The following is a 15,982-nucleotide window of genomic DNA, read 5'->3' as shown; positions in this document are numbered from 1 at the left end:
ATGACTAATCACGAAAATCAACAGGAAATCTGAGAAAATCGATGTAATTGCAGCACAATAATTGCTGATATCACCCAATGGGAAATTATTGAAACTTTGGTAAAATTTAACAGGATAATCGGTAGAAGTTCCATTCATTTTTTAGAATCAATAAAACAAAATGCGAGAAAACCAAGTTAAAAACAAGTGACTAATCGAATTGAAGGTGAAAATAGGAATAGGTGTAAATAGCAATTATGTTCGAGAAATGAATATTCGGAGAGTGGAAATTTTTGTGTTGTTACCGATAAGAGAGGATAGATGTTTTGGCAAAATTACTTCGCGTATGTTCTGAAAATAACATCTCCGGTGTCAGAAGTGTACTAAGTTCGATTCTAAAACCAATATCGTAGTGGGAGAAAACGAACGCTCCAAATTTTTCACCGTATCAAATTCAACATAAAGTTTTCTTTTTTTTTCGTATATTAGTAGTTGCTCTCTGACCCAGCTATACCGATTGTTTTTCGGCTATTACTCTTGTCTCAAATCTACGCACGTTTAGAGCAGATATCCCTTTTTTTAAGGAGCAAGAGCAAACTACCGTATTTTTTGAGCCTATTTAGGCAATGGGTTGCAATCGGTAATAAAGAAATCTGAAGACTCCTATGAGGAAACAACCCTCCAATTTATTTACCGTATCAAAACTAGCATAATTTTTTCTTATTATTTTTCCTACTTTAATATATAATACGCAAAAAAAAATGCAGAGCTCAAATTGTTAATCCACTTCCGACTCTCACCTTGACCATAACCATAACAATAATTGGATTGATTGCTGGACACCACGCACATAAATATAATATGTTATCAGTTAGAAAATCAATGTCCCGATTGAAAAATGGAATCATAAAAGTTATATAAAATGGTAAATGAATGGTGAAAAGTGGGAATAGAAACTGAATGAAATTACAGTTTCAAGTTTCACAAGTGAAGACTATTTTAAAAGCGTGAGTTTGTGACATCATTTCTCTATGATTCCTCAATTCTTCAAAATATCGTAAAACCTGTAATAAAAGGGCCCTCCACACTGACAAGTTTGAGATCAGTTCCCCAATTTCTAGGCAAGATATCAAAAATGTGTCAACTGACAAAACACCTTTGATATTGTGATGAATAATTTACGAGTTTAAAAGTTATATCTTTGACGGGACCCGAAATAAATTGGCTTATGGGGCCCTTTCATCACAAGCACAGCTACCCGATGAGCTACGCGGTCAGCGCTATGCAACCTATGGCAAGTTCAGCGATAGTCACATAAAAAATGAAATGTGTGAACACCGATCTCTGTTCACCGCCACGCAAAAATGCACACTATCCTTCCAAAAAATTCCATGAAAACTCCCTTTTTCAGAACCTCGAAACAAGATGCGAATTTCGGAATTTTCCTGATCCCAATATCAATTGGGATCCCTGCACTTGCTCTTGTCTGTTTGGGATACATCCCAAAATCAGAAGTTTTTCCTCAAGAGATAATGAATAAGATGAAGAACCAAGGAATGGCGACAACGCTAACTATACCTATGGCTCTAGAAATGGCAAATATTATGCCACTAATTTGTGCATCATTCATCTTTTTGGTTATGCTGGTGTCAATAATTTTTGCAATATCTTGCTTCGTGCGAATCAAGATTTTAATGAAACAAAAGTTTGCGGCTAGCACAAGCTCATCGTCGAAAAAGTCGCAAGATCAATTGAACACAATGCTTCTGATTCAAGTGAGTCTAAAGTTTGGGATGTAATGTACAATTCTAAAAGTTTCAATGCTAAAACCACACTGAAACGGTAAACATTTTTTGTTAAATTTTTTCAGTTCATTTTCCCATTTTTCACTATTCATACACCAATTCTTATCACATTTTTTCTTCCATTTTTCGATATTAATTTGGAATTTTTATCGGATAACATGTTGTATTTATCTGCATGGTGTCCAGCAGCAAATCCGATTATTGTGATGAGTGTGGTTAAGGTTAGTATGAATTCTGAAAAACTTGTTTTTTAAGCTCAATAAAGGGGAGACAGGAGATTTTTTGGAGATATGAATGGACTTTTGAGAAGAACTTTTTTGTGAAAATTACAGCCAACATCTAAAAAAATCCGGAAATGGCGAACTGAATCCACTTGAATACTATTTCATTGAAACCAAATCATATTTTAAGTTCATATAGAAACAGTCAAAAATTTAGGATATATTTTTCATGTCCCGCATCTTTGAAAATCTAGAATTCCCATCATTTTCGAGTTGAACTCAAAATATTGTACTTTTTTGCAGAACGTTCGAGAAGTGTTACAAGACAAATTTCTACCGAGGAAGATCTCTGTTTCAGATGGAAAATCTTCCACTCAAGACGTCGTTCTCCAGAAAAGAAGTCGTTGAAGTTTCTTTAAAGATCTTTGCAAATATCAGTCTGCTGTCTTTTCTTCGATTTTCATAAATCATATTGTCTGATAGCGTTGTTTTCCACCTGCAAGTCTATAACCCGATAAAGTCCATGATTCGTGCAATAGTGTCACACTGAAAACAATTTTTGATAGATTAATTTTTTTCAGGATAATTAGTTTTTTATTCAGAAAAATGAGAGTTCAGTCCGGTACCACTTTTTTCAATTTCGTTTACCCAGAGATTGATGTAGAGCAGAAACTCTAGTTTTTTCATTTTTTAAGTTTTTACTCATTAGGAAAAAATGAACTGGATGTTACTAGAAATCAGAAGAACGAACGTCACTGTTGTGCTTATTACAAAGGATAAAATGATGATGTAAAAGGGAAGAGACAGAAAAATGTCTAGTGAAGTATCTGAACTTTGTTGTTGGAAGAACACCGTTTTTTTCCGTAGTATTTTACTAAAACAACTGGAACAGTAAACATTCTGTAAGATTCTAATTCTTAAAGGGGGAATCCGACCAAAGTTTTTTTTGTATTAAAATGTTTCAAAAGTTATCTATTATCCTAATATTATTGCGAAAAAATTCAGAAGAATCCCCGAAAAACGCTGTTGAAAATGAAAAAAATTCAAAAAAGGGACCGCCGAGGGACGAGGATTTGAATTCCCGCGCAGTGCGAAACCTAGGCCACAGCGCCTGATAGCATTATTTTCAAGTGGCCGACAGTGTTTTTTAACGTTTTTTACCTGTCGGAGATGAAAGCGAAAAAAATCCGGGAAAATTGTCCGGTAAGAAAGTCGCGCCGCTCGCGTGGCCTAGGTTTCTCACTTAAAATCCTCGTCTCTCGGCGGCACCTTTTTTTTTTAATTTTTTCCTTTTCAACGGCGTTTTTCGGGGATTTCGGATTTAAAAAAAAAATTTTCGCAATAATATTAGGAAAATAGATAACTTTTAACACATTTTAATGCATTAAAAAATTTGACCGGAGTCCCCCTTTAAATCATTGGAATTGAAATTCTTTGTGATTTAATTGTAGTTTATGTTTTATTTGTCACTTTGGGACACCTGATTATTGAAGAATTTTTTAAAATAACTTTTCAATTCCTGAAAAAAACACAGTTTCTAAAATGTGGTATTTGGATTCTTGGTCATATAATTTACCTATTCATGAATGTTGCCGCAGACCCTAAATTTGAATAAAAACAAGTACCGTAAAACCTGTATTAGAAGGGCCCCTGAAATTTAAGGGCCCCTCTAATTGAAGTGCCCCCCCCCCCCCCCCTAGAGACCTCACGAAAAATAGAAGTGCCCCCTCTATTTGAACTACCCCCTCTAATTGAAGTGCCCCTTTGACTACTACTTCCTTTGATTTTCAGCCGTTTTTTCTATTGTTTTGATTGAATTACTGTCTGATTTTAAAAAATACTGGCACCTGAAAATTTGAATGCCGTTGCTCTAATACAGATGTTTTTCTCGTTCGAGCAATTTTCGCAATCAAGCTCAGAGTTTTAGGTTTAGAAAATTCTAGCAATTCTAGCAATTAAAATGTTATCAAGAAATCTGAATTTTAATCAGAAAATCCAACTAAATTCAAAGAAGTTAATTTCGTTTGATATAATGACGGATTCAAGGACGAGGCCTCACGAACGGCGCCCGCGAAATTTTCAGGTGCCAGTTTTTAAAAATTTAGCAATATTGGTGGTTTTTCTTTTTTAATGTAGAAATTGTAATGGATTTTTAGTAGAAAAACGAAACTTTCACAAAAAATGATGCCCCTCCAATAGAAGATCCGTTTTCAGAGGACCCACGAAAAATACAAGTGCCCCCTCTAATTGAAGGGCCCCTCTAATTGAAGTGCCCCCTAGGGACCCCACGAAAAATAGAAGAGCCGGCCCTTCTAATACAGGTTTTACGGTAACTTTCCTAGCTGCTCTTCTCATTTTTTCCCATCATTCCTTCAAAAAAATTAAAGGTGGGGGGACAGGAGATTTTACGGGGGATTTTTGGGGCCAGAGTATGCATTCTACCGTAACGGTGTACAACGCCTATTGTCACTCTGCGTACAGCTGTCGCCCTCGCCTTTATGTATGCAATCGGGCAGCGGCTTTCTCTTTGCACGCGTAGCTCAGTCGGTAGCGGCGCCGCACCTCCAACACTCGCCTCGACAAGTTCAACTCCTCGAGGAGCATATTTAAACGGAATTTCGACAACATTATTCTTCTCATGTCTCCCTTTAACATTTTTAAAATTGAACTAGCCATGCTGAAAATTTGCTTCAACACAAACTTCAAGAGCATTGTTTACCATTTCTCGTTCCCAACTTCCCGGTCTGTTCCACTTCTCAATTTGTCCTAAATCATAATACAACCTAATTGTTTTTAGTCCATTTTGAATAATAAAACACCTTTAAATATTCATTTCCAGGTGCTAAAATGACCATTCTTGTCTTTAAAAGCCGAATGATTCTTTAATTCTTTGCAGATGATGGAACACTATACGACCAATTGCTGGCTGGAAGAGGCTAATGCCGGAACAGCTGGGATCATTTCTCTGTTTGCAAACTGTCTGTTGATTTACTTGACAACAAAAGTGAAAAGTTATTCGGATACTGTGAAATGGTGTCAATACTATTCCTGCTGTTTCCGATTGGCGTTTTCTTTGTTGGTGGTAATTTCAGCTCCGGTGAGTATCTGTGTCACCGAGTTCAATAGCTATGCTTAAACGCAAAAGGTGCAAACACCGATAACAGTACACCATAATGTCAAAATGCACACTCTCACCCAGGAAACTTTTCTGTCCCCCTCTCCATCAAGCCCTGTCTTCCAGACTATCATGTACTTGAATGAAGTAAAATCTCTCTTCATTGTCAAAGGAGGGATTAAGATAGCAACCAACATCGGTTGTATTCTTTTGAATCTCTTTCTAGTCTTCGTGGTTACTTCTTGTACTGGACCAGCTGTACAGTACCTTAAAATCACATATTTATTATCGAGGTAAGCGTTCTGTCCGGATAACTTTACTTGTAATTTTTTTTTGCAGTCCGGTCCTGAAAAATCATTCTGTACTACGGGCAATGATCACTTTGATTCCATTGTTCGTAGCGATTCCTACTTCCATTTTGATTTTTAATGGATACATGCCTAATGAATACGAGAAGGAGATTTCAAAGGATTTGATTCAGGAGATAACAGGAGAGAATAACAACGCTTTTCTGATAGAATCCGAGGAAATGGTGAGCAAATTCTAGATATTGAATTAATTTACTGTAGAACCAGTCAATTTCCGCCTATCGGCGGCTACAATCTCCTGGCTTTACTTAAAATGTTCGAATCTCAAAACCGGAGAGAAAAAAAATATTTAGTTTTAATCGATTGTGAGCAATTATTAACTTCCATTTAAAAAAAATGTTTTCCGGATCTAAAATAAGAAAATTGATAGCTTAATCATTCAGAGTTTATGAAATTCTTAATTCTGAAACTTGGAATTCCTGTAATTTCGGAATTTATCATTCTGGAGATCATGATGTTCAGAGCTTCGAGAATTTGGAAAATTATAAGATATTTGGAAGTTAGTAATATTCTGGATTTCAGACAATTCGAATTATCGAATTCACTAATTTCTTCACTTCCAAATTTCTTATTTCCCAGAATCTCGTATTCCCAGATTTCTTACTTCCTAAAGTTATTTTTCTGAAGATTCGGAAAATGAGAAATTTGGAAATTTCTGAATTAACAATCTCAAAATGTGAAATTTTTCAAACTCGATTTAAGAAAAATTTAAAATATTCTGACTTGTCTAATTAATTTCCGTCCAAACTTTATGACTCAAAAAACCTTTGAAAAACATTGAAGTTCAGCCGAATCTTTCTTTCTACTTGAAACTAATCAAACCGGGAAACTTTGAAGGCACTGTTGCATCGGAGCTGAACCTCTTTTAGTTTACTGTAGAATAAGCACTTTTATTGTCACTGTTCGGAAACATCGAAAATAAAAACTTCTGAAAACAGTAATAAATTTCCAGATTTATGATCATGCTTCCGGAACGTTCATGTATGATATTCCCGCCAGAATGTGCACTGGTTCATATTCTTAGCGATGTTCTCGTCATTGATTGTGGTGATTGTGTGTTTTATAAAAATGCAAGTATCAAGAAAAAAGAAAACGTCAATTAGTAATCAGAAATCACAGAAGCAATTGAATCTCTTGTTATTTGTACAGGTGGGGTTTGGAAAGCTCATTATATCGGATTTAGTGTCACTCCCCTGTCTAAAAGTTAATTGTCACTTTTTTAAAACTGAAATTGAAAAAAAAAACGTTTTTTTAAGAACCTCGGAGTCAACTTTCGAAACCTTCTGGAAACTTTGTAAACTTAAAATTTGGGTAGCTATCTCAATATCTAAAGTCATTTCCTCCATGATTGTCGATTTTCTGAAACTGTAATTCTAAAAGTTTTCAGTTCATCTTCCCGTTCATTACTATTCACATCCCCTTCTACGTTGCATTCATCCTCCCGTTTGCTGACATTGAACTGAATAACATATCTTCAAAATTACCGTATATGTTTGCTTGGTGTCCAGCGATCAATCCGATTATGGTGATTTGTATGATTAAGGTATTTCAATTTTTCTTTTTTTTGGAAATTGTGATTTCAGAGCATCCGTGATAAGTTGCTCAACAGAAACGGAAACTCGTTGGCTGGAACCACATTTACCACTTCCATACATATTTTTCATTCTAGGACCGGTTCCCTAGTCAGGAAGTCAACTCATCACCAATAGTAGTTAATTGAGATATGTTGCAACTAACTATTGGGCATCTCAAATTTGAAACTGAAAAAAAAATCCTAAAATTCCTAACGCCTGATGTAATAAATATTTCTAGCGAATTTGGTCATGGTTCGAGTTTCATTGAAATCAGAAACGGTTTCGTTCAAAACGCTAGAACCATATATGAAATAAATGTCTTTCAAATCTCCAGTTCTTGAAATAGTGTTTTTTTTTATCTAATTCTTTGATCTTTAATTTTTAAACATCATTTTTTCAAGATGTTACACCTAGAGCATCATGATTCAGAACTCCCGAATCAGGTCTTTTTTCATGAGTAGTTCTGACTTACCTAGGCAGGAAGAGTTCAACACCTTAACTTTTTTCAAAAATCATAAAAATTGCAAACTTTCGAAATTCCGATATTCCGATGTTCCGAAAAGACCATTCCGAACCTCCCCGGTTCTTCAAAAAATTTCCCACCCAAAGGTTTGATACTGGATTAGCCACTCAGAGAACCAAAATCAATACCCATTCTCAATATACTACTTTTCAATCCGTTCCTTTTTATCAAATTATCAGAAATCATAATAAAGGCTGATTATTTTTGTTCAAAACAATAAACCCCTAAATATGCATTTCCAAGTATTCTCTAGTCAGTTGTTTGTTATAAAAATCAGAGTTCCTTCGGATTTCCTTATTTTTTTCCGGATGGAACACTTTACGACGGAATCCTGGCTAGAAGAGGCTAACGCCGGAATTTCCGGGTTCATTTCTCTATTTGCAAACTGCCTGTTGGTTTATTTAAAAATTAAAGTAAAAAGTTATTCGGATACTGTAAAACGGACTCAATACTATGCCTGCTGTTTCAGATTAGCGTTTTCTTTATTGGTAGTTGTTATAGCACCGGTGCGTTTCTGATATATGAAACTAGTTGAAACAAATAATCTTCCAGACTGTCATGTACTTGGATGAAACAAAAGCTCTCTACATTGCCAAGGGAGGTTTTGACTTACCGATAGACATTGGATGTATCCTTTTAATTCTTTTCCTTGTTTTTGTGGTTACTTCTTGCACTGGTCCAGCTGTACAGTACCTTCAAGTCACTCATTTATTATGCAGGTGATCCCCTTGGCAAAGTTATTTTTAGAGACCAAGGTTTGAACTTTTTCAGTCCAGTGCAAAAAACTCATTCAGTTTTACGGACAATGATAACTTTAATACCATTGTTTGTGGCAGTTCCTACTTCAATTCTGATTTTCAATGGATACGTGCCAAATGAATATGAGAAAGAGATATCAAAGGATATGATTCTGGTGATTACGGGAAAGAACGATTGCTCTTTTTTGATGGCCGCAGAGGAAAAGGTGAGATAATTCTTTAAATTTTATCTGTTGGCTGTACAAAAGATGTATTGTCACTCTGCAGGAACATCGCATATACGAAGATATGAAAACAGTAATACATTTTTCAGATTTATGATTTTTCTTCTGGTACATTTGCGTATGATGTTCCCGCCAGAATATGCACTGGATTCATATTCTCTGCAATGTTCTTGTCATTGATTGTTGTGATTTTGTGTTCTATAAAAATGCAGATTACTATGAAAAAGAAAACGTCGATTAGTAATCAGAAATCACAGAAGCAGTTAAACCTCTTGTTATTTGTACAGGTAAGATTCGAAATGTTGAATGAGCCATTACCTTACCATTATTTTTTTCTTTGGAAGTTCTTGTAATTCTGTTCATTAAAACTGAACATTCTTGTAATTTTGTAGTTCATTGAAACTGAACATTTGAAACTTAAAAAAAGAAGTCATAATTTTCGAAACTGTTAGAAATTTTGTCATTTATAAGTTATAAAAATTATAACTTTCCTTCATCTCCCAATTACTACAAATGTATGTCCCTGTTATATCTCCTAGATTCATAGACATTTCACGTGCTAGTGGTTTTCTCCCCTTCGTTGAAATAAATACATTTTAAAAACACTTGTTAGATGTCAAAAATAATTTTCTCCATAATTATCGATTCTCTGAAACGGTAACTCTTAAATTTCAGTTTATCTTCCCATTCATAACCATTCATATCCCTTTCTACGTGGCATTCATCCTCCCATTTGCTGACATTGAATTCAATAATTTATCTTCAAAATTACCGTATATGTTTGCTTGGTGTCCAGCAATAAACCCAATATTGGTGATTTGTATGATAAAAGTATTCCGATTTTCTCTCTTTTTTACAGAATTTGTGTTTTCAGAGCATCCGTGACAAGTTGCTCAACAGAAAAGGAACCCCGTGGACCGGAACTACATTCACCACTTCTACACAAATTTTTCATGTCAGGACCAATACTCAAGTGATGAAGAGAACGAAATAATGATCTAACATTTGAATATACATATTACATGCTTTGGAAACCGAAAAAATAAAATTATTTTTAAAATCCAATAATCTATCACAACACGTTCAAACTTTCTGGTCTCTGATCAATCTAGATACTTAGATGTTTTTGACAACAGAGATCACTGGAACCCTATAATTTTCACATCTGTTTGAAAAGAAAACTTCTTCATAGGATCTGTCGATTTGTTTGGCAGCTCAAATTTTTCAAATATTTATTTTCTGCAGGGTTGAAATCTGACGGGCTGGCCGGCGGGCTGGCCCGAGGGAAAAAAACCAGGGCCCGGCCCGGCCCGGCCGGCGATACTCCGATATGACGAGGCGCGCATTGTTTAGCAGCCCGTGTCGATTTACGGGGGTTTGTTTTGTTTTTTTTTCGACGATTTTTTGCGTTTATCAACCGATTTTTCTCCTTTTTTTGTCGCGAATTGCCTGATAATCCCTATTTTTCATAAAATAATTATTTTCAGAGCAAACGACAGCCTACGGCTCGCCATCTTACTCACACCCCTCCCAAACTCGAAAAATGAGTTTCAAGATATCCAAATCAGACCTTCAATTGAAACTGAATAAAAAAGATAGTTAATTTTTTAATTTTCTCCCCCGGTTTCCATTTCTTTGTTTCCCCTTGTTCATTTATACGGTTTTTACATTGTTATGCTACTTGTTAAGAAATAAATTCAAATAATTCTTCAATAATTTCTGTTTTTTCTTAAATTCGAACGGGCCGAACCGGCCGAACCGGCCGAACCGGCCGGGCCGGGCCGGCCGGTTGCAACCCTGATTTTCTGAAGCAATCATGAAAAAAATCTTGGAATCATCTCTGAAATAAACATCTTTAAAATTATTAGTTTTTGAAATAGTAATTTTTGTTTAATTCTTTGATTTTTAATTTTCGTCATTTTTTAGATGTTTCACCTAGAACATCGTGATTCAGAACTACGAAAATCAGGTAATTTCACATGAATGATTCTGACTTACCTCAGCAGAAAAAATTCTTTACCGTTTCAAAATGTTCTTTTTATGAAAAGTCGTCGTTTCCAACGATTCTGATGCAACCTAATAGTAAGACGAAGAAACCCTTGCTAGACTGTATAATTATTTTTCAGACTGATCACTTTTTTCAAATTTAGTACTTGTCTGGAAATAAAAGTGTCAGACATGATTTCATTTGTCAAAAAAAAGATAATTTTAATTCTCGGTTTCAGTGAGAAAGTTTTACTAGTCCGAACAGTTTGATGTCACTATTTTTCTAAAATACTTTTGAAAGTTTTTGTAGATTTTCTAGATTTCTGGTTTTCCAAAACTATGAGCATTTTCAGACACATGCTTATAAAGAGGCCGATTCATAAAAACAGACCGGCCAAGATAAATATTAGGTCTCGAAAGTAGTCATGTCACAAGTTTTGGACTTTTAATGCAGCTGTCAATCAGGAGGTCATAAAAGACACTGAAAATAATTTTGTGGCCACTTTTTCTTAATAAATCAATTTAAAAGGGGGGACATGACAAATAACAACTTTCTCAAAATTTCGTTGGAGGTGCAGCGCCTCTACCAGCTGAGCTACGGTGGCACCATAGCAAGTGTAAACACAAACACTGTACACCGTCACGTCAGAATGCATACCAGAACTCTCTAAAATAGAATCCAAAAAGCTTCTTTATCCCCTTTTTTTTGAAAATCGAATTAAAAATACAATTTGTATGCTGACTAGGGCTTCTTGTTTTTTCAATTTTTATCAAGCTTTGATGAAACAGGGAAAAAAACTAGTTTTGTTTTATTTTTAGTTTTGATAAACTTTTTCATACTTACTATTAGAATTCTTTTTTTTTTTGAAATTTCTAAACCAGGAAATGACATAGTTGACCAAAACTTCTAATTATAAAGTAAATATCTTGAAACAGGAACATTTTTTTGAAAATGTGTGTGTTTTTTTTCAATTAAACGGATTACCCCATTATGTGTTATGGTCACCCATTATTTTTAAAAATACCAACAAGAACAACTGGAATCGTACACTGCAAAAAATTATGTATCACAAATTAATACAATTTTTTAGCTCGAAAAAATTAGAAAAATAGGGAACTCCGTTTTCCCAAAAATTTTGTTTTTTGAATTAGTCACAAAACGAATTCCAAATTATTTTCCCACATCATCTTAGTTTTTTTCCTTTCTTTGATTTTCCATCCGGTCAAAATTCGTTCTGATTTTTCTTCTGACATGTTTTTAAATATTAAAAAACAATCACTTCTCATAAAAGCTGATTTTTGTAATTTTTATTGTTATTACTGGAATGATCGGGGGTCATTCCCGAGAAAATTGGATAGGTGATCTGAAAAAAAAAACAACAAAATCTGAAAATTGGATTAAATTTTCTTCCTCCCTCTGTTCTTTGTTTTTCCCGTATTTCACTTTTTTGACTGAAAGTTTTTTTTTCAAAAAAAAAAAAATATTCTGTAGATGATGGAGCACTATACAACGAATCCACTAATGGAGGAGATCAACGCGGGAACCGCTGGAATCGTATCATTGATCGCCAATGGATTATTGATTTATTTGACTTCAAAAGTGAAGACGTACTCGGATACAGTCCGCTTGGCACAGTATTATTCATGCATTTTTCGATTAGCTTTTTCGTTATTGGTTTTTGTGACGGCACCGGTGAGAGAATTGTACAGTACGGCTATTTAAGCCACAACTATTTTCAGTATAAATATTTACTGTAAAACCTGTATTAGAAAATAGAAGGTCCCCTCTAATAGAAGGCCTCTCTGAGAGAGGCTTAGAAATATAGAAGTGACGGCCCTTCTAACACAGATTTTACGGTAACTTTGAGTATGTAGAAAATATAGTACATTCTTGTCAAATAGGTATGAACTATTTGAGAATTGCGGTTTTTGGATGTTCTTATAAATGAGACTTATAATAGGACAAAAAATACTTGCAAGGTGTGTATAGCTTTCAAAACTTACCACAAGTTTTCCAACTTTAACTACTTTCCCCAAAAAAACCAACAAAACAACAAAAAACTTCGATTGGTAATTGAAAATTCAATAAAAACAGGATTTATGGAATTTTCCTGAATTCCCAAACGCAAACTTCGCTCCGGACCGTTATTTTCTTTTTGGACCATTATTTTCCCTGCGGACCGCTATTTTCACTGCGGACCGCTTTTTTCACTGCGGACCGTTATTTTCTCTAGGGACCGCTGAAATCATATAGAGCCCCAATTTCCTGTATAAGTTTTCGGAGTGGTTGACCAAAATAATGTTTGCCTTAACATCAAAAACATTTTTTCTGGTTACCTTTGATATCTTTTTTGGGAAGTGTTGACAGTGTGGGGCCATTCTATTACAGGTCTTACGCTATTTTATTTAGATGAACTTTTACAGAAAAACATTCTACAAAACCAATAGACGAATTTTAGATGCTTTTAGGACTCTTTAGAAATGACTGATTTCAAAATGCTTGGTACAAATTTTACAAGCCATACCATTATTTTAGTCTTTTTACTTTTAAGTCAACTGAAAAAATGTCTTATTTTCGAAATCGATCTACACTCACGCGCGAATCTATGTTACACTTTTCAGACACAATTCAAAATTTTTCGAAACCGAAAATATAATTTCAGACAATAATGTACATCAGCGAAGTGAAAGCTCTATACATTGTCAAAGGCGGAATCGACATGTCCCGAGAATTGGGAAACAATCTGATAAACCTATTCTTAGTTCTAGTAGTCACTTCTTGTACGGGTCCAACAGTTCAGTACCTGCAGGTTGCTTATCTTTTATCAAAGTAAGTTGTTTGAAAGTAGTTTAATATTCATTAAAATTTTTCAGTCCAGCTCTCAAAAATCATACGGTTCTCCGACTGGTTATAAATGCAGTTCCTCTTTTGGTAGCCATCCCCACATCCATATTCATTTATCTTGGATACATACCGACTTCTTATGAAATGGATATCTCCGAGTCTTTGATACAAGAAATAACCGGACATGAAGATAGTTCATTTTTAATTGCTCCTGAAGAGAAAGTAGGTCAAATTCTAGTTGATCTTGAAATTTCTGGTGTTTTGAAGATAATGATGCCTGAAACGGGAACTATGGAGTATGATGTCTGGGCTCGAATATGCACATTTTTCATGTTCACAGCAATGGTTTTATCCGTGTTAGTGGTTGTTGCTTGTTTCTCGCACATGCAGAAAATGATGAGTAAAAAGAAGTCAGTGACGACGCAGCAATCGCTTAAATCACAAAAACAGTTGAATCTATTGCTGATGGTACAGGTGAGATTTTGTAATACAGTACCGGTCCATATGATATAGAAAAACGGGGTTTTCAATGGATTTTTTACTTCGGAGGGTGTAAAAAAGACGTAGATTTAAAACTTTGCATTCACAGAGTATTTTGGAATATCCAAAAATGTCTGCTGTTCGCCGATTTCTGGAAGACATCCCGTTTTTGTACTGAAATCGTAAAAAAGGGGGTGTCATTCAGAAATTAAAAAATAGCTGAAGTTTTCAATCTATGTCTGTTTTACACCCTCCAAAATTTTCAAAGTGATCTGACATCTAACAGCCAAGCTCCAGTCTCTCGAAAATGGTCACAATCATCAGAAGAACGCATTTTGTATATCTTATTGACCGGTAGTGTGTGTTTCTAGTTGAAATAACAAGTAATTCAAAAAAGTTAGCCAATTAAAATCAGATGAAAACAGTAAAATTTTATTGTCCTCAAATTTTGAAATGCGCCAAAGACACGCCAGCTTCAGATTGACCTGGTATTATATTTCCTTATTGATAAATGTAAATCTAATCATAAAATATTGTGCAACCCGGAAAAAACAAGGATAATTGAATCAGAGAACGGAATATGATAGAGAATAGATGTCAATCATGTCAAATTGATAGAAAAAGTGAATTAGGCTTGAGAGAGACTGAATGAAATTTTTTGAGCTAGGTCAGTGGATAAATAATACGCAAAAATGTAGAAGCGGAAAATATGGAACTGTGATTTTTTGAATCAAAAACATTGTACAAGAAATACCGAAATGGGGTAATTCATAGAGTAGAAAACAAAAATTTTCTACTATTCTGTGAATAAGAGATAATCTAGAATATAAATTTTGGTCAAAATAAAATACATCGAGAATCCGAGGTAGGTGACTAATCGGGAAAAACTTCATTTTCGCAAATTATCTGATCAATAGCTAAACAATTATACATTCTACTTGAAACTGAAATATTTTGAGAGATATAATCAGCTAAATGGGCCCATAACATCCATAATAAAGACAAGTGTCCTCGTTCGCTGTAAAAGATATCAAGAAGTTTTATCATGTTATCGAAAATATTTTGTAAGTTGACAAATTTTTGATACCTGTTAAAGGAAATGCGATAAATTAGGTCACAGTTGATTCTTTGGGGGACCCGTCTGTAACAAGTTCTTTTTCCCAATGTAATGTCCGATGTCACACTAATTCTCATGTGTTTCTCCCCAATTCTCTATTTTCTGAAACTGTAATTTTCTAAATTTTCAGTTCATCTTCCCTTTCATCACCATCCATATCCCCTTCTACACTGCCTTTATCCTCCCGTATGCTGATATTGAATTCACAATTCTTTCTTCAAATCTACCGTATCTTTTTTCTTGGTGTCCTGCCATTAACCCAATTTTAGTGATTTGTATGGTCAAGGTAATTTTTTTTCGGAAATTTGAAGTCCTTGAAAAAAAAGCTGAAAATGTTTTCAGAACGTTCGAGACACACTACTTGGAAGTCGGAAGAACACGCCCAACACTGGTGTCACATTCACATCGAGTCATGCACTTGCTGTCAAGAATTCAGTGATTGTAAAGAAGTGATTGATTAATTATAAATTTTGATATATTATACTGGTATAAGATACATGTATTGTAAAAGACGCTGATGGTTTAAAGTGTCAGAACGAAAACTACCGTAACCTGAAAATACTTTACTTGAGTTCTTCATGTGCTCACTTGGGTTCAAGTGAGCGGGTCAGAAAAGGCGCCCCAGCAAACTCGTAGGCCAGAATAAATTTAATAATTTTAAAGTGGACGCGGGTTTGATCTAGATCATGATTTTCATTAAAATAAACAGGTTATAATGCGCGCTTTTTCGCTCTTCATTTCAAACTTTGAAACTCAGCCAACGAAACTCGGCAGCGAATTTAGAAGTGTTACTAAATTTACTGAGGCGCGCTTTCTGACCCGCTCGCTTGAACTAAGGCTTCCATTTCGGTCGGTCGAAAATCGCCGACCGCCGACCGACCACCGACCCAGCCGACCGACAGCCGACCGAGCTGACCGATTTCGTGCCTTTGCACATAAAAACACGAATTTTTGCGTACGAAGCACTTTTTTTACGACAAACGAGGC

General features: G+C 35.0%; 4 protein-coding genes across 4 annotated transcripts in view; 3 read left to right on the top strand and 1 right to left on the bottom strand.

Annotated features, from left to right (window-relative positions):
- CBG20080 overlaps positions 1 to 2,413 on the top strand; it is a gene marked incomplete at both ends in the record, with an annotated part of 2,532 nt that extends 119 nt beyond the window's left edge. The window contains 4 exons of the mRNA XM_045235268.1: positions 952 to 986; positions 1,391 to 1,754; positions 1,850 to 2,005; positions 2,309 to 2,413. Of these exons, the coding sequence (XP_045096948.1) occupies positions 952 to 986; positions 1,391 to 1,754; positions 1,850 to 2,005; positions 2,309 to 2,413 (660 nt within the window). The remainder of the gene's footprint in view (positions 1 to 951; positions 987 to 1,390; positions 1,755 to 1,849; positions 2,006 to 2,308) is intronic.
- CBG20079 overlaps positions 1 to 15,982 on the bottom strand; it is a gene marked incomplete at both ends in the record, with an annotated part of 21,527 nt that overhangs the window by 2,935 nt on the left and 2,610 nt on the right. The window contains one exon of the mRNA XM_045235266.1: positions 285 to 330. Within this exon, the coding sequence (XP_045096947.1) occupies positions 285 to 330 (46 nt within the window). The remainder of the gene's footprint in view (positions 1 to 284; positions 331 to 15,982) is intronic.
- Positions 4,902 to 9,561, top strand: CBG20081 (the record flags this gene model as incomplete). The annotated part of the gene is made up of 9 exons (XM_002633933.1): positions 4,902 to 5,102; positions 5,247 to 5,413; positions 5,460 to 5,652; positions 6,876 to 7,031; positions 8,138 to 8,304; positions 8,357 to 8,549; positions 8,657 to 8,854; positions 9,243 to 9,398; positions 9,442 to 9,561. The coding sequence occupies 9 exons, from the start codon at positions 4,902 to 4,904 to the stop codon at positions 9,559 to 9,561; spliced, it is 1,551 nt and encodes a 516-aa protein (XP_002633979.1).
- Positions 12,049 to 15,448, top strand: CBG20082 (the record flags this gene model as incomplete). Its single annotated transcript, XM_045235267.1, has 5 exons — positions 12,049 to 12,246; positions 13,217 to 13,383; positions 13,428 to 13,872; positions 15,126 to 15,281; positions 15,338 to 15,448. 5 exons carry the CDS (start codon positions 12,049 to 12,051, stop codon positions 15,446 to 15,448), a joined length of 1,077 nt encoding a protein of 358 aa, XP_045096949.1.

Source organism: Caenorhabditis briggsae (genome assembly GCF_000004555.2).
Source record: "Caenorhabditis briggsae complete genome, chrIV, whole genome shotgun sequence".
Taxonomy (NCBI): Eukaryota; Metazoa; Nematoda; class Chromadorea; order Rhabditida; family Rhabditidae; genus Caenorhabditis; species Caenorhabditis briggsae.
This window is presented reverse-complemented; position numbering and strand designations above follow the sequence as displayed.